General features: G+C 36.8%; 1 protein-coding gene across 5 annotated transcripts in view; it reads right to left on the bottom strand.

Moving 5' to 3' along the window:
- The window catches only part of prdm16 (PR domain containing 16), a 427363-nt gene extending 412616 nt beyond the window's left edge, over positions 1–14747 (bottom strand). For 2 of the 5 annotated variants that reach the window (XM_039756088.1, XM_039756089.1), the window contains exon 1: positions 14386–14712. In XM_039756088.1, coding sequence (XP_039612022.1) covers positions 14386–14422 — 37 coding nt within the window. In that variant the 5' untranslated portion in view covers positions 14423–14712. Of the gene's footprint in view, positions 1–13557; positions 13577–14385 lie in introns of those variants that run through there. The other 3 variants (XM_039756090.1, XM_039756093.1, XM_039756091.1) reach the window with 3 other exon arrangements.
- Positions 14748–17498: the final 2751 nt, after the last annotated feature.

Raw genomic sequence — 17498 nt, 5'->3', positions numbered from 1 at the left:
AGACTGCATACTTCTCTAAGATTCATAATACAATCAGAAGTTTTAGATTTGTCACCAGGTAAGTTATTTTGAGTTTTAAGGGCACAGTCTTCATAGCAGATGAGAAGCAGGAATTCTCTGCAACTAATCTGACATAGGAATACAATAAAGTCATATTGTACAAATAGTAGTGAGATGTAGCATTTAACCCTCTGAAGAAGGTGATGTGGAGAGATGCCAGCTGGGAGTAAAAGCCACTTCAAGATAATGGAAAATTGTGTAAGAAATGAAACGTCAGCTATTTTTTGAAAAATGAAAACAACACAGGCTACTGAAAGTATGTAATACTGTATATCTTTATGATCAATGGGGACGTGCTCCATCTTGGCCCAAGGTGGGCCTTCTGTGTTTTATACTGAATTTCAGAACATGCGGCTTTTCATTAGGAAAAACATACAATGTTACTTTCATTGGCACATTCCAAGAGTAAGCCTTAAGAGAGGCAAGATGTCTTTAAAATGAACCCAACTGCATGCTATATGTGTTTACATGTACCTTTGAAGATTGCATACTACATAGAGGGAACATGCACAGAGTCATGAACAGAAACCAGTGGGGAGCCAAACTATATGAAAGAAAATTTTCTCCACAGGATCATAGGCTGCTAAATTCTTGGGGACCAAAATGATATTTCAGTGGCAGCCAGGCACATGTGGATTTGGGCATCTGAGCCATGGGAAAACAAGCAATGCAGCCAGAGGTTTGCTGTAAAGACGTGTTAAGCAGCCTAACTCAGAATTCTTGAGGGCAAACTGAATTAGGACGCAGAATCCCACCAGTTATTGGCACATTTTGAGAGGGCCATTAGAGTCATGAAACCAGAGTCACCTAATAATTTCAAAACACTTCCACTGAGCCTAAAAAATAAAGACAGAAATAAAGTTATCCCTAATCTGAAGTAAAACCACTAGAGAAAAGCAGTGACATTTCATTTAAGAAAGTACTACTGCAGGTTAAATAGTAAAAGAAATAATGACGAGAGAAAAAAGAAGGAAGCTTGTGATCATCCAAAGGAGAAGTTGAGGCAAGGAGAATAAAAATGGAAGAAAGTCAATGCATGGAAAAGAAGTCCATGCCATTGATAATCCTGGAGCCTTTAAATTGAACTCTAAATGAAAGCCACACCTCAGTTTAATCATAATATTAAAACTGACTACTTCTATTTAACCTGTGACACTTTACTTTTCAGCAATCTTATTTCTGCTTTTAGGGTTAAACTTGGTGGTGGATTGCCTAGTGCTGCAGCCTCACAACTCTATAGTCCAGCGTTCAAATCTCACACTGTGGTGATTGTATATTCTTATGATGGTTGTGTGTCCATTTGCTTTGGCACCACATGCAAAAAAAAAAAAAAAACAAAGCTTGGTAATTGTAATTTGGTTGTAAGTATGTGCATATTACTTGCATTGTTTTGTTTTTTTTCAAGAACTTTGTAATATTTCTAGCTTTCTAAGGAACTACATAAATACTGTAGAATGCCAAAGCAAGTGCTGATGGCCAAATTCTGCCTAGGGAAGACACTTAATGCGCCATCTGCAAGTGCCCATGTCTCCTGCCTTTAGAAAAAACCCTCAAGTGCTCATCATTTACTCCAGTCTGCCCTGCAATCCAGTAGTGGATTACTTCTAACCACAGCTCAAAACTTTTAAAGTGAAATTGGACTTGGTGAAATTGTGATTAGACAGGCACAGCTGATACACTTTTTGGGACTGCGAGGGTACTCAGACAAAGGCCATTTTAAACATGCCCCCTTGTTTACTAGACAATAGACTGGCACAAGCAATATGGCTTCCCAAGGGTCTGATTCTTTTCAGAACTGTTGTCATATTTAAGGTTTTATTTTCTTATTGTCTGTTTTCAACCAGACTTGGCAAGTTTGAATTTCTATATTAGTTGATAGTTATTATTTGGTAGTCTGTGTTGCACTTTGAGTCAGTCATTTATAGAAACATTAAAGAGTGACATCACAGAAAGTATTTCCCATCCAGACAGTGCTGGCATCTTTTTTAAAGGTTTCTTTTTTTTTGCAAAGCTGCAAATCCAAGGTTAGCATGTGTTTACTTAAACAGCAGCTGAGATTAGCCTCTGAGAGCAGGCCAGACTTTGATAACTGAATGATGCCATAAATCTTTGCAGTCAACATAATAGTAGTCTAATATAGGAATTAGAAATTGAAAATATAGATATGATGAAGTAGGAGTTTAAGTAACAAAGATGTCTAATGTAAAAATCACCTGCCTAAACATTTAATAAATATTTTTTATTTAAGAAACAAAACATAATAACAAAACACAACCCAAGTTCTATTAGGTATTTCTAACCCCAGATCAGGATTACAGCTAATCAGAATTATAACAGAGCCCGCTTACACTCACACTTAAAACTGAGCCAATTTAAAGGGAGGAAAAGCAGAGTACAGGGAGAAAATCCAACCAGCATGGAGAGAACATGCAGACTCCACACAGACAGCTCCTGCTCTCTGTGCAAATCGGTAATTTTAATAATGTGAGCAGTGCTACAATTGTTCTGGCACCTTAGGCTGGCCCATAAACATTTTTAACGTTTTCACAAATGTGGTTTCATAAAGAGCCATTGGTATCTGACAATAAAATTATTTGTGAAATAAAGAAGTGATAAGTATTGAAATAGCATTTTTGATAGTTAATGTAATATAGCAATTAATGATTAACTTCAGCACTTTTATAGCTGTGGTCTCTTTCACATGAAAATCTCCCAACAGTTTAGTCACAAATACATACTGAACTTTTCAGGACATAAAGGTCACAATCAGTTCTAAGAAAAAAAATACTCTTACCCATCCATTACTGAACCCATTTAAAGTAAAGCTCTTCCCAATAATGATATTTTTATATGTCATTTACTCCATGTACTTTGTAGTGGTAATTAATTCAGTTCAGGGTTACGAGGGACAGCACCATCCTGGCAACACTAGGTACAAGACAGGAGCCAGTCATGGATGGATTTCTTGTTTATTTCAGAGCATACTCTTTCAGCACGGTGGCGTACTGGGTAGCGCTGCTGCCTCGCAGTTAGGACACCCAGGTTTGTTTCCCCGGTCCTCCCTGCATGGAGTCTGCATGTTCTCCCCGTGTCTGCTTTGGTTTCCTCCCACAGTCCAAAGACATGTAGGTTAGGTGCATTGGCGACTCTAAATTGTCCTTGGTGTGTGTGTGCGCGGCTTGCAGGTTGTTTGTTTGCTGCCTTGTGCCCTGAGTTGGCTGGGATTGGCTCCAGCAGACCCCTGTGACCCTGTAGTTAGGATATAGCTGGTTGGATAATGGATGGATGGAACTTTCTTAAGATAAAGGATATTGGAATAATTATAACCCTTTTTCCACACTTTCACCTATACTCATTCATACTTGAGAAATTCACAGTGAAATTAATCCAACTTTTACAACATCTTTGGACAGTGGCAGGTAAAGTCAGAGAGACACAGGGAGAATGTGCAGACTTCACATAGACAACGCTCAGGACTGAATTTGAAATCTGGAATGAGGAGCTTTGAGGCTGAATATTTAAATTATGCAGCACTGTGCTGCCTCATGAAATTTCACAATCCTTTGAGGATTTTGTCAAGATATGTAAGCATATCACAAACAATAAATATCTGTATAATAGTCCTAATTTATCCACTACAGGACTGCAAGGAGCTGAAGTCCATTCAAAGAATGCTGGGCATAAAGTAGGAATGAACTTGAATGGCACATCAGCCCATTACTGGGCACACTCACACACTTACATCAGGATAATGCAGAGTAAACATATGTCTTTGTGATGACGAAGGCAATCCAACTGCCCAGTAATAACCCACACAAGCACACAAAGGGAGAATGCATACGTTTCATACCGGCAATTCTTAGAGCTGTGAGGAGTTGGTGGTAACTGATGGCCTACTACTATATTTAAGTCATAAAATACCTAACATCATTATAGAACTGAGAACTTTCACAGGCCATGCACATACATATGAAAAGTGTTACACAACATCACAATAACCATTGGAAGTCATCTCAAAATATTACACATAACTACTGATTATTACCACCAAAATTTCTTGTAAGTTAGTCTTGTAAGTACACATGTATAGTACAAAGACTAAAGTACTGTATTGTGATTTAGCTACCTGCCCACAACATATATAACACAAGAATTCTTTTCTGAATGTCACCATGTCAAAACTGAACACAATTAGCCCATAGTGTAATTCACATAGAGTGCATTTCAACACATTAATCAAGATTTAAATGTAAGAGTGACATCATTTATGCAAAATTGTTTTTGAGAGAAAATTGAAAAAACTGCAACGGAAATAAAAAGTTTGTGTTAATATAGTGAAACACATAGTATAACCATTTGAATGAAATGAAAATAAAACATACAGTATATACTAAAGGGACTTGTACTTTCTGAATGTTGCTTCCCAGTTCTTGTAATAATATGAAAAAGCTGAAATCCCAAAACATTGTAATAGAGTCATTTATTCAGTCACTGGTAATTTGTGATGCTATGAAAAAGAAAACTACAGAGATATCAGGAAGATATCCACATTGAACTGATTCTTATGCACATGAAACATGTACAGATTGTAGATATTAAAAAGGCAAGACAGTCTTAAAAAGTACTATTAATGTTTTACACACAGAACCTTCACTGACAGAAAATTAAATTCACACTCCAAGAACTAAAGAAAAGTCTGATATTAAAAAAGTGTTACGAGCAGAATTAACACGGCATGTGTGGCCACCTAAGTAGTCTGCGGAAAGTGTGTAAGGTAAAAGTAAAAAGCTAAGCAGTGCTGGCAGGTAGTGAAGGCACCAGTTAGGGGTCAAGAGTTCTTGTTTACTATCATGAATGCTTGTGTTCAGTGTATAGAAGCCTTGCCAGATTGGCTGCTGGGAATGAAGCAATTTCATGGCGTCCAATGTCTGCTGACTTACGGTTTGCTTTTTAATGTACAGCTAGGTACAAGCATCCAAAGTGTCAGACTAGAAGTGGTTACTGCTGCTGCTCATGGTTCATTATTTCTATACTTCTACAGTGAAAAATGCATTTACTTTTGTAGAATTCAACTTGATAGTCATCTACCCACCATAAAGAACAATGACACCTGCAAAGAAGAAAGAGAAGGCAGTATGGAGTACGAGTGAAAGTCTCACCTCTGAGACTTTCTGTTTCTCATGTTGCTCATTGGGATGGTCTTCTCTTTGACAGGTACAGATTTCTAGGATGAAGGACCAAAATCAAATTCATATCAACCATTGCATGAATAAAGAAGAGCTCATTATTAACTTGCGCACGTTGTTAGAGCTCAGCTATCACAAGAAGAAAAACTGGTTTTATTAGTTTGCAAATCGATTTATTTTCAGTGAAGTGCTGGTGTCATAAATGACAAATCACCAAAGTATAAAAGTAATATATTATCAGCATTTAAATATCTGTATTTTTTCCTTCATGTGATATCAGCATTGTCGTCGAGTCTGAAACTTTTGAAAAGGAGAAATCACAATTGTCTGTGGTGTCATAATTTTAAATAGTTATGGCTCTCTGTCTTTAAATTGTATTTAACTAAATAAAATATAATGAATAAAAATGTTTTTTTCTTTTAATGGCAACACACAGAGCCCAATTTTTGGTTGCACTGACATGGATATATTGCTTTTCTTAAACATGACCCTGTGGCACAGAGACCGACCGATGCCTTGCATTGATCACAAGCCTGATCACACTCTGCACAAAATCTACATGGACTCCCATTGTCTAGATGAGTTTTTTTCAAGATATTTCAATTTCCTCACACAAGCCAAACATGAGCAGATTAGGCTGATAGCAAATCTAAACTGGCAGAGTATGGATGAGCATAAATATGTGTGTGTAGAGCCGTTGTATGATGGATGGGCACCCAAAAGTTATTTTCTGCTTGTATAGACAATTGCTCAAAGTGACAATGTAGTGACATCCAAATGACCACTATCTATGCCCACCATCTTTTACAGTGCTCGATAGGGTCTATACTCACATGCTGTCTAGCATATTAGTAGGAGTGGATCAACGGCTCAGCCAGGTCTGGAAAGCACTATTGAGGGCAGTGAAGGTGGCACAGAACATTATTGACAAATGGTGCCTTTCTGTCTGATATATTTATAACTTACACTTTCTTACAAAGGCAAATTAGATTATGTTAAAAACTTCAGCTCTCCTACAGAGACACTTTTCTTTCTCCTCTATTCTGTCAAATGGTACAGAACCATTCACACCTACAGCATTAGATTCTGGAACAGCTTTTTTAATCCACATGTCCTAAGATTGCTCAACAGCAAAGCATGGCAAAAACTGCATTCATGATTCCTAATGTAATGTGTGTGTGTGTGTGTATGGGTCGCATTCAAGGTATGACGTAGTATCCTTTGTCTTTGTGTTTTGCTGTTATTGTACTACTGCCACTAGTCTGTGCGAGTTAGGAATTTCATTGTAATTTGTAAATTTAATAATAAATTTGACTTTGACCTTGAATAATCAGAATAGCCGGTTGCAAAATGTAGAAGGACGGACCCCTGTAATGCAACACCTTAAAATGAATGACCACAAGTAAGCATGCCAACATGTGTCACAATGTCTAGAATTACCAAGAGTGTGTGTAAAGAAGTTTAATGAAAATAAAGTTTCTTAGTCAGTCCACCAGATAAAGAATACCAAATTGAATCATTTTTACCTTTTCAGTATTTTCCCAGTATGCGTAAGATTATGTATGTTCTGTTACATTCAAGTTATAGGCCTCGACAGTATTCAGGGCACAAGCAAAGCACCTATCAGTTTATGAAGATACAGTATAAGCTGTACCCTGTATAGAACTGTTTCTGTGTATACATCTATCCATCCATTATCTAACCTGCTATATCCTAACTAGAGGGTCACGGGGGTCTGCTGGAGCCAATCCCAGCCAACACAGGGTGCAAGGCAGGAAACAAACCCTGGGCAGGGCACCAGCCCACCACAGGGCACACACACCCCAAGCACACACTTAGGGACAATTTAGAATCACCAATGCACCTAACCTGCATGTCTTTGGACTGTGGGAGGAAACCGGAGTACCAAGAGAAAACCCACACAGACACGGGAGATCATGCAAACTCCACGCAGGGAGGACCCAGGTTTCCTAACTGTGAGGCAGCAGCGCTACCACTGTGCCACTGTGCCGCCCTCTGTGTATTTGTCTGTAATTCTGCTAATAAAAATATAAATAATACATAATAAAAATAACATTGCATGTTTCTGGTAAGCATTAGCACTCCAGCATCTTCTTGAAAAGGAAACAAGATTTCCCTTTAAAGCGTAAACGACAGTGTGTCAATTTGGCAGAATATACAAAGTGACTTTCTACTGAACCATCTCATTGAAATTAGTGCTTACATTTTTGGTGTCAATAAGGCATCTCCAGAAATGATTAATTAAAGATGCGGTAAATCTTCATTCAGTCTTATATCATATTGCACACCTACTTATGATAAAGTCATAATAAGAAACTGTACATTTCACTACTTGCTCTGCCCAGGCTTGGCTTTTACTTTGCACATGTTGTTTCCATAATAATCCCTGAACTGTATATAAAAAGTTTTTGATAATTGGACTGATGGATGTGACTTTTACGGAGTCAAATACCCCTGTTAGAACACCATTGTATTGTTATATAAAATACCTCATTTCATAGTGATCAGTACATCCAAGAGTCCTGATAAGTGACTTTATGTTGGCTGAGGATGTTTCTCTAGGTACACAAACTTCCTAAAATGAAAGAGTTTGCTGTAGCTAGTTGTTCATTCACAATATTCCAACCCCACAGGACTACAGGGTACACTTGATGCAGTGGTTATTTGTATGGAGATGCTGAGCATCAATCCATATACTCTTGGCTGAGCCCCAAGGTACTCTATTGTGACAAGAGGTGAATTGGGATAACCATGTGAAAGCCATCTGACAACCGACAGGGGTTCTGGGAATGCGGCTAATTGTATACATTGAGGCAACCATATGAGTCATTTGTGCAATGTATTTAAGACAATATAGGTATAATATGTGGCCAGAGAAAAAGTCCTTAAATCATTTTGAGTAATACAAATTATATTATTTTTGAAAAATTTTGATTCCGGGAATAATACACAGTATAGTTAAACTATCTGAAGAAATAAAACCATCTAGAGGCAGTAGACATTTGTCAATAGAAAAAAAATATTATAAACACCAAGCTGCTTGTACTGAGACAGAGGAACAGAAATCTGCAATGTGGTTAGGCCCAATGGCAGATGGGTTTTATGTCCTTATTTGCCTGCAATGGAAATTTTTTTTTTTTTTGCTTATTACACCCTTCTGTTTGTTCATAACCAGTGGTTAAACCTACCACAATATGAATTTGAGTTTTCACTTTCCAGTTTAGAGACTGTTTATCAGTCCTGAAGTGAATGCCGTGCCTTTGAATACAGTGTATTTTTTAATCCATAGCATTAATATATTGTGTTTGACCACACTTAAGGTAACATCCCGTTTTCCTGGTGTTCTATAAGTATCTATTAGCTCATAATATATGTATTACATGAAAGAAATAACCCTATTCAAAGAAATTGACCACCAGTAGCAAGGGGGTAATTTCCGTTTTCAGCATTGTGAATATCATACAATGCCTGCCTTTTTCTAAATTAATTTATTTAAGCAAGCTTTTGATTAACCCAAAATTAAATATGTCTCATTAAAGTGTGATTAAGATGAATAGGACTGCCATCTTAATAATGTTTCCATAACACCCTGATATAAAAAGACAATTAAAGCATCAATCCCACTTCCATTTTAAAGCCACATTATTAAAGAATAGGAGTCTAATTCCGGTAGGAGCAGCGGAACGACAACCCAACCCGTGAGTACGCGGACTGCAGTCATTTTAGAGTTGCCACTTAAACTAACAATAACGTTAGACGAGGGAGGCAAACCGGAGTACCTGGAGGAGAAACCCAGCAGGTCACCTCCGCAGTGGCTGTCTAGGTCGGAATTCGAATTTAAATCTCCAGCTGCACTGAACACTGCACCACCGTGCCGCCACTTTCAAAATCATATTATCACAAAGTACCGATAGCGCGAAACATGGAAATGGCATAATACTTAGTGGTTAGTAAATTAATCGCACCATCTTTTTGTCTAAAAAAAACAAACAAACAAACAAAAAAAAAACAACCAGCAATGGAACACTGTGCGTTTGGCAGAGACGTTCAGATTGATGAAGGTCAAAAAACAAGGTGTGAGCATTCTTCTAAATGTCTATGGTTACTTAATTTGTTAATCGCAGTCTCACCAACAAACCCCACACCCCCATATCCTCGCACCCTTCATCGCCCCCGCCCCGTTCAATTATTTGATTTAGTTGCATATATTACTGTCCGATAGTTGAGGTATAATGTCTTCGTAATGGTTTTAAATACAGTTTGAAGAGAACCTAAGAACCTAAAAATGACCCACTTTATTCAAACTGTAATTTTCTTCAGTTCTCTTATTCTCACGGTAATCGATATGCTTACAGTCCAATTCTTAAGAAAACGTAAATATAAATAAGTGTGCGGCCCTATTTTAAGTGCTCAAGTATTGTCCCAAACGCCCCGAGGATGTTTCAAGGAGTATATACAGTATGAAGACATCTTAGGTTGTCTGCAAAAACTTTGAAAACAAAATCCTTCATAATGAGTACAAAATTGTAATATTCGCAAGGTACATTCCCAGGCACATCCACTGTCCATCTCGCTCTCGTTCTCTCTTTTTCTCTCCCTTTCGCCCCCCCCCTGTAGTTATTTTTGTTCTTTGCATTATGGTAATTTACATTAATAACGTAATAAAATAAAATTATTTAAATCAACACATTACACTGAATACAAACCGAAAGTCTAAATAAGTGGGGTTGCTGCATTATTTAAAATGACTAGGAAGTTTCAATCTTTAATCTTACATTTTGTAAACAAAGGTTTTGCATTTAAATGTATTTTCTTCTAATATATCACCGACTTCACAGCTTTCTGTCCATCTGTGCAATAACAACAAAATACCAAGCAAGCCGTTCAATGTGGCCTGCTATTGCCGCTCTCCTACTCACTTGGGGAATCTAATCTTCAGAAACAAAATTGCTATAAATGCTTCCAGTAAATTAAATTTTAAATGCCTGCCAAGTTCGTAATTAATGCATGTTTAAAAACACTGTCGCATAATAATAATAATAATATTAATAATAGTAAACAGAATAACTGCATTTGCCGATTCGCTCATACTGTACAGCAGCAGCTGCGAAATGCTAATAGAGATTTTGAGCAAAATAATAAAAATGACCATGTTTAAAAAACATATTTTTAGATAAGAAATTGAACAACCCTACTTTATTGTCAAAATTAAGATGTGTTCAAACGGCTTCGTCTCATAATTAATAACAGGATCCTACAACCCAACTAAATATTTCTAACGAGAGGCCACGCAGAGTTCTCAAATGGACAGTCACTTAAACCGAACAAGCAGACAGGAAAGAGACCAAGTCTTCCGAACATTCGAACGGAAAATTTCCATTATTGATTTAAACACAGGCTGCTTCTTTATTACCACGGATGTACTCAAATTATAAATATAATACAGCTATAGCATGTTAGACGAAATGAATATTTCTGAAATAATTTTTAAAATGTGCATTCCATTAAACTTTATACACACACTTTATAAAAGATTTTTAAATGTACTTGTGTGTATGTGCGTGTGAATATACATATGTGTATGTGTGTAGTTCATATGTGTGTATATATATATATATATATATATATATATATATATATATATATATATATATATATATATATATATATATATATAAATACAAGTACGTGTATACTGTATCTATATGCTAAGCTATACCAGAAATACTAATGATGTATAATTAAAATCGTGCATAACTTTGTATTGCAAACATTATTATTATTATTATTATTATTATTAACCATAGTAATCGGAGTAACACGCTTTCTACAGCATACTTTGCTTCGACATTAATAATGACAGAATAAAAACACTGCAAGGAAGCAGATCCATTTCATACGACTCGGCCCGTGTCCATTCCGTCCGGAACGTCTGGTTCACGTTCATAACTTTCTCCGCCAGACTTTTAATAGCGGCTTAGATCTACTTGATGGCCTACAAACGTCACGAAAAAATTACATAAATAACAGACTGTAAACCACACACACACACTTTCTTACTTTTAACTATAGGAGAACACGCTGAACTTTTTGTTTGGCATCCTGGCTCGAACTTTCACTAAGCAGAGTGCATAGTAGTAGTTTTCTCAACAATTCGTATTTATTAATTCCAAAATCTGTGAACTCTTGGCCTCAGGTGCAGCGTGCTTTTTGTTCTTTAAACTGCGCGCATCTGTAAGGCAGACAGAAGCTACGGGGCATGTGGCCAGTACGAGGCGCCCACAGGTGCTCCAGTTTATTATGCCTGTGACGCTGGGTGCACCTTCATCAGACCGCATTTCCCTTAAAATAATAACTTGCTTTTATTAGTGAAAAGATTAACAATTTCAAAAGATGCCAAATGTTTAGCAAAGAAGGGAGTAAAGAAAAGTTAGTAAATACTATATATAATGAAACATCTCCCGGAATCAAGTTAAGAGATCTGTCATTTCTGTACATTTAGATATTACAATTAGAGTCTGAAATTTTACGATTGAAATGTAACAACTTTGTTATTATCATTAAGCATGCATCCATTCACCCTTGTACAACAGTAAAGAACTGCCACGTTCTATTTGTAAGATGTAAAATATGTCGTCTCACAAGTGGCCTAATATGCAACGTGATATGAATAGATATTTTTATGCATTTCTTAAATAACCTCCAAAAAGTAGATTATGCTCTGTATATTTATTAGCCAGCAAAAAAAAAAAAAATGTAAGTACGTGTCAATTAAAAGACGACTAATAGCACAAAATGTAGTGCTGATTTCAAATTACAGCATCTTTAGCAGACTGATATTCTTTAATTACCACTACTTAAAAAGCACGCCTTAAAAATGAGAGACACGTCCCTGATACATATTTGGAAAAAAAAATCTAAATTGTGCGTGTGCTTATTTATTTAAATTGTATTAATTTAAATAAATATCTCAATGGAAAATAGTAAATGCTGATAAAGTAGCCTATAAATTCTTTGTGGACTCCATTAAAATGGTTAGCATTCTAAAAGTCGACATTGCTACACAGAATGATCACAGTCACTGACATTTAAACAAATAACCAGACGACACCCTCCATTAAAGAAAGTCCAAGAAATCAAGGAGAATTAACCTTCAGGGGCACCTCAAACCGATGCCTTCTTACTGAATTTTAAAGTGCACTTTTTAACTTACTGCAATATTATTGTCTTTATAACAACATTAGTAAGACTTTATAAAATCCATAAACATGCAGTATTTTTCCTTAATTTCGCTTAACAATACATTTTATTAGTGTACCATTTTTATATGCATGCTACGCCAGCTGATACATTGCATTTAACGTAACAATAAATAATTTTAATTATTGTCTGCAGCTAAATAATCCGGTTGTGCAAATGACAATATTTAGCCTATGCATACAAATCTGTAAATTGGCGGTTTTGCACAACTTTAAATTTTGCTCTGACAATGTTCATTGTTTTATAACAAGCAGTAATAATAACGATAATAAAAAAAGACTTAGTAATAAAAATCGAAGAGCCTTGGTTAAAACAGAATGTCCGATAAATGCATGTGCTCTTCAAATTACGAACATGATGTACGTCTGAAGAAACTGAATGGGTCAAATAATTATCCGTGATTGTTTCAAAATAAATTAAAATGTCAATCAGTCTGTAAATAGAGCTTAAAATCTAAACGTCGGCAGATTGATTTTCGTGTATAGAAATGTGCACCTTTTAATTATATTCGACCTGAAAAGAAAATAGCACTTCTGAATCCAGTTTTTCCGCAGCAAAAAAGAGGATTACTCAATTTCATCTTCATTATTCAGTTTTCTTCTTTTAATTTTCTGAAGGCTAATAGCGACTGAATAGGATTTTGAAGTGTAAACGGAATTACCATTTTAAATAGACAAATTGAGTTGAATATGGCCATTATGAAGAATCAGCTACTGAAATCAGATTAATAAACATCCACTTTTGACAAACGGCGCCTGCAATTACACGGCTGCTAAACACTTTTAAAATCAGAAATACGCTTTTATATTTGCATCTTGCTTTCACATTAAAGTAGAAAGTGCGGGGGGAAATGCATTTCCAAACTCTCACGCATTGAAAAGAGAAAGCAAGAGACTCTAGAAAATCCTATATGAATAAATGAAAAAGAAAACAGATGACAAAGATTCCGCCTTTCACATGCAAATGAAAACAAAAGTTTTAAATACTCAGAAGTTTGCAACAGTCCACACAAACGCGGTTTCGTGCTCACCGAATATTATCGATTGGCATTCCCAGAAGAAAAAAAGGAATTACACTGAAAACAAAAGAACGCCCCCAAAATATCTCCACAGGCGCAATTCATCCAAATGCAAAAACACGATAACAAACCCCAACACGAAAACAGATCGAGAGAAACTCCGCCATTAAGGTTTTTTGCGACAATTTTTCTCTCACATACAGGGTCCCCCCGAAGTGCGCTGAGCTCGCCGTGTTTTCAAACAGAGCGTGTAACGAAAAGCCTCCTTGTACTCCCGCTCCATATGAGCGGTGCTACAGCGCCCACTATTTCACAAGGCAGGAATTCTATTTCACAAGACTTGGAACGCTCAGTAAGAAAAAAAAGTTACTATCCCTTTCGTCAACTTTTGGTTAACTTTCGCTTTAACGATTCTGTGCAGTTTGCAGCAGTTCATCGGACTCAGTCGCCGAGATAACAACGTTCATTTCACTCGGAATTACAACATGTTTCCTGGTCCCCCAAAAGAACTGTAACGCCACAAGTCAGACACCGGTACAAATGTTGCACCCCGTCTCTCTCTCTCCTGCTCTCTCTCTCTCTCTCCAACAAGAAACTTCTCATGTTGTGTACCAGCAAGCGACAACAGCCAAAAAGGGGGTGGACATACACGCTGTGATATATTTTAGCTTCTTAGTTGATCAAGAATAATAAGAAAAGAAGGGGAAAATGAGCGCTACTTTTCGATAAGGAACTGATCTCTTGGAAAGGGACACCTCTGCAATCTGCCCCTCGGTTCGGAGGGACCCGGCTGCCGGGTTTCAGCAAGAAGGAACGGGGTAAGAAAGGAGAAGGACCTACTTTTGGCCAGTTTTCTCGCCCTCGCTTTGGATCTCATCTTGTCGGCTTGTAGACTCCTCTCGTCCTCCTTGAGCTCAGAAGCAGCAACAACACTATCTTCATTTCAGCAGCATTGTCAGTTTGGACACCTTCGCACATGCGCACAGGCCATTCAATCTGACACCGTCGCCAGGGCCAAAAAACTTTCCAATGTATTCATCATCATCACTTTTTGTCCTATCGTCTATCCTTTAGATCACTTATCTCTCCCCCCTCCTCTTTCTCATTCGGAACCATCTCAGCGGTTTTTTTTTTCTTCACTCACTGTTTCTTTAAGAAGAATACTTTCTTCTGATCACTTTGGTGCTGGTCACTCGTTTTAGGACATACGATACGAGTCTCATCCTTAATGGTGGAGAGGGTTTGCTTTAGCATACGTGTAAATTACAGCCCTCGCAACTTGCCACACAACCTATAGCTGACTAGAGAGGTATGGTGTAACGCTGGCCTGGATGCCTCTAGGATGCTTGTATTTTTATTTTACTTTACCCAGTATGTCAATGGTGTACATGTTACAGATCAGAATGCTGTATTTTACTATAAAAAATTGTAATACCGTTGCTGTAAATGTGACTATATTGCTAACTTACTTGAAAAGAAAAGTGGCCACTGCAGTATAAATTCTGATACGACTCTGTTTTTATTTTCTTTTTACACTATTTCCAATGTACTCAATAACAGAGCATTGTAAGTTTAACTTTTATTATTCATGGTTGTATATATATTACAATAGTAACATATATGATCTATTCGTCTTTTTTTTTTTTTTTTTTTTTAACCGGCATATCCTTTTTAAAGACGCGATGCAGAGACAGAAAGATAGATGTACATTTCAGGTGAAGGTTGACAACACTCCACATTATAAAACGGACTCTTTTTGATCAGGTAGCTTTGTTGTCATTTTTTTTTTACCTGTCTTTAAAAGGGCATGATTATTGATCTTGACAAACTGTTACGGCATCCACATATATGACTGTAGGGCTTTAAAAGGATGACATTTTCTTTTTTTCTTTGACATTTCAGTATTGTCGTTGAGTTTTGTTATTTTGCAGTAGCTTCTTGTCATTTTAACATGGCAAACAATCTTGTAGAGAAGTTATGCTGAAAATTAGACCCATATTGCTGTTTTATTTTAACCTATGTTTTGTAATGTGCTGGTTGTCCATTTAGTAGTATAAGGCACTTTGATGCACACCAGGTGTGGCATATTCCCGTCTTCTTAAAATTCTACGACATTAAATTATATATATATAATAATATATTACTAACAACTATTTTCAAAGATATACGAAAGAAGCACGACTCAGTGCTATTTCTATTTTGAAATAATGAGTATTAAACAGAAAACAGTAATAACACCAATTCATAATCTTGTGTTGGATTCCTTCCATTAATTGTGCGCAGGAATTCACTACACCTGAGTATGAAGAGTTCTACAGATAGACGCGTAACACACCAAGGCGAGTTTTCTTTTTATTTTTTGTTAGTTCACATTTGCACGAGCTAATTCAGTTCGGTCTAGTCATTCGAACCCTTTGCAATGGCACATTTGTAGGGTATGAATACACAAGCGGCTTGCCCTTTTCCCTCTATCACTCTGTCACTTTGTCTAGCCACTATACATTTTTCATTTTCTACTTTTTTTTTCTGCAGGTGAGCGAACTCTTAAGGTAAAATTAGCAAAATCTTCAAAAGCCGTTTATTACATCAAATTTCTTTGCCTGTGAAAATATCTTGTTAGTTTGATATTTCTTAGAGATGCATTTTGACATAGGTCATTGTTTTCTTAGACTTTTCTCACAAAATAAAAGCTTTATTTATGTGTTATATGGACCTTGGCTTACTGGTTATTTTTCAATGCCCTATGAGTGACCACAAGCCACGATCCGTTAATAGTATCCCGCTAATGCTACCCCCGGCACACAGATACACGCACACACACGCGCACACACACAAATAACACTCACCCGCGGTTTTGACACCATTAATTAAGATTCATCAATAAATGCAAAGTAAAATGAAAAGCAGATACGGTTTAAGCAGAATGATGTAGCACCTCGTAGGACACGGTCAGTATGGTGGGCTCTCTTGATTTTAATACTGTGAACACACTGCTCAGTACGGGAGACGTGAACAGGGTCGAGAATGGCAGAAGCGTTCACTTTCGGGCGCAGGCTTACTCGATTTCATGTACACCTCTTGGTTTTCATGAGGTAAATAAAATCGAGATATTCGGTGTATTCTCATCCTCACCTAGAAAGCTCACTGCCTAACTCTGTTATTATTATCACTTGTAGGGCATTAATAAGCGAATTCGGTAGAGGTTATATCGATAAGTGTTAGAAGACAAATAGGCACGTGCCTTTAAGTGTGGTAAGTATGACCTGTTTTGTTTCAATAAACTAACCTGTACGTGGACATTCTTAATCATGTGTTTAAATTCAAGGCAGACGCAATTTTAGTCAACACGTTTAAACAATCATGAGATCATTTTCAGCAGTGGCTCATCCTTGCATTTGGTTCGTATGATGATCATAACAGGATTTTAGCAACAAAATAAGCTAATGATGCTAATAATAATATAAACAACCAGTAGTTGTGCCAAAAAATAATAATGTTTGCCGGATCTTCAAGGGTTGCCGCGGCATAGTGCATGTAATTCTTTAGATTCTTACCTCGAAGAGAATGTAGAGAAATGACCAATAATTTTAAAAGTATGTGTTAATGATTTAAACTAAATGTGAATAAACGATTAGGAAAACGTAGCACAGACAAATTATTACAACAGATGAACTTACATATGTTAAACTGGTCGGGAACTTGGAAAAGTTATATTAATTGCACCGCTATTGCGTGTTCGTCGTGGCATTCATTTGTTCATTATCAATTGCTTTGTATGTTTAAATTAATTTAACATTTAAAGCTAAAATGGATATTTTTATACATAAACGGACGGGAAAGCCAAGCTTTTAAAAGCTACTTAGTACTGTTGTGGGCTTTTTCTTCTTCTTCATTGCGTTTAGCCCTAACATCCACACCTTGTGCTAATATTCCACAGCACTTTGCAAGAAAAC

The sequence above is a fragment of the Polypterus senegalus genome, chromosome 6 (assembly GCF_016835505.1).
Source record: "Polypterus senegalus isolate Bchr_013 chromosome 6, ASM1683550v1, whole genome shotgun sequence".
In the NCBI taxonomy this organism is placed as follows: domain Eukaryota; kingdom Metazoa; phylum Chordata; class Cladistia; order Polypteriformes; family Polypteridae; genus Polypterus; species Polypterus senegalus.
Note: the sequence above shows the minus strand (reverse complement) of the source record. Positions and strands in the feature narration are given on the sequence as shown.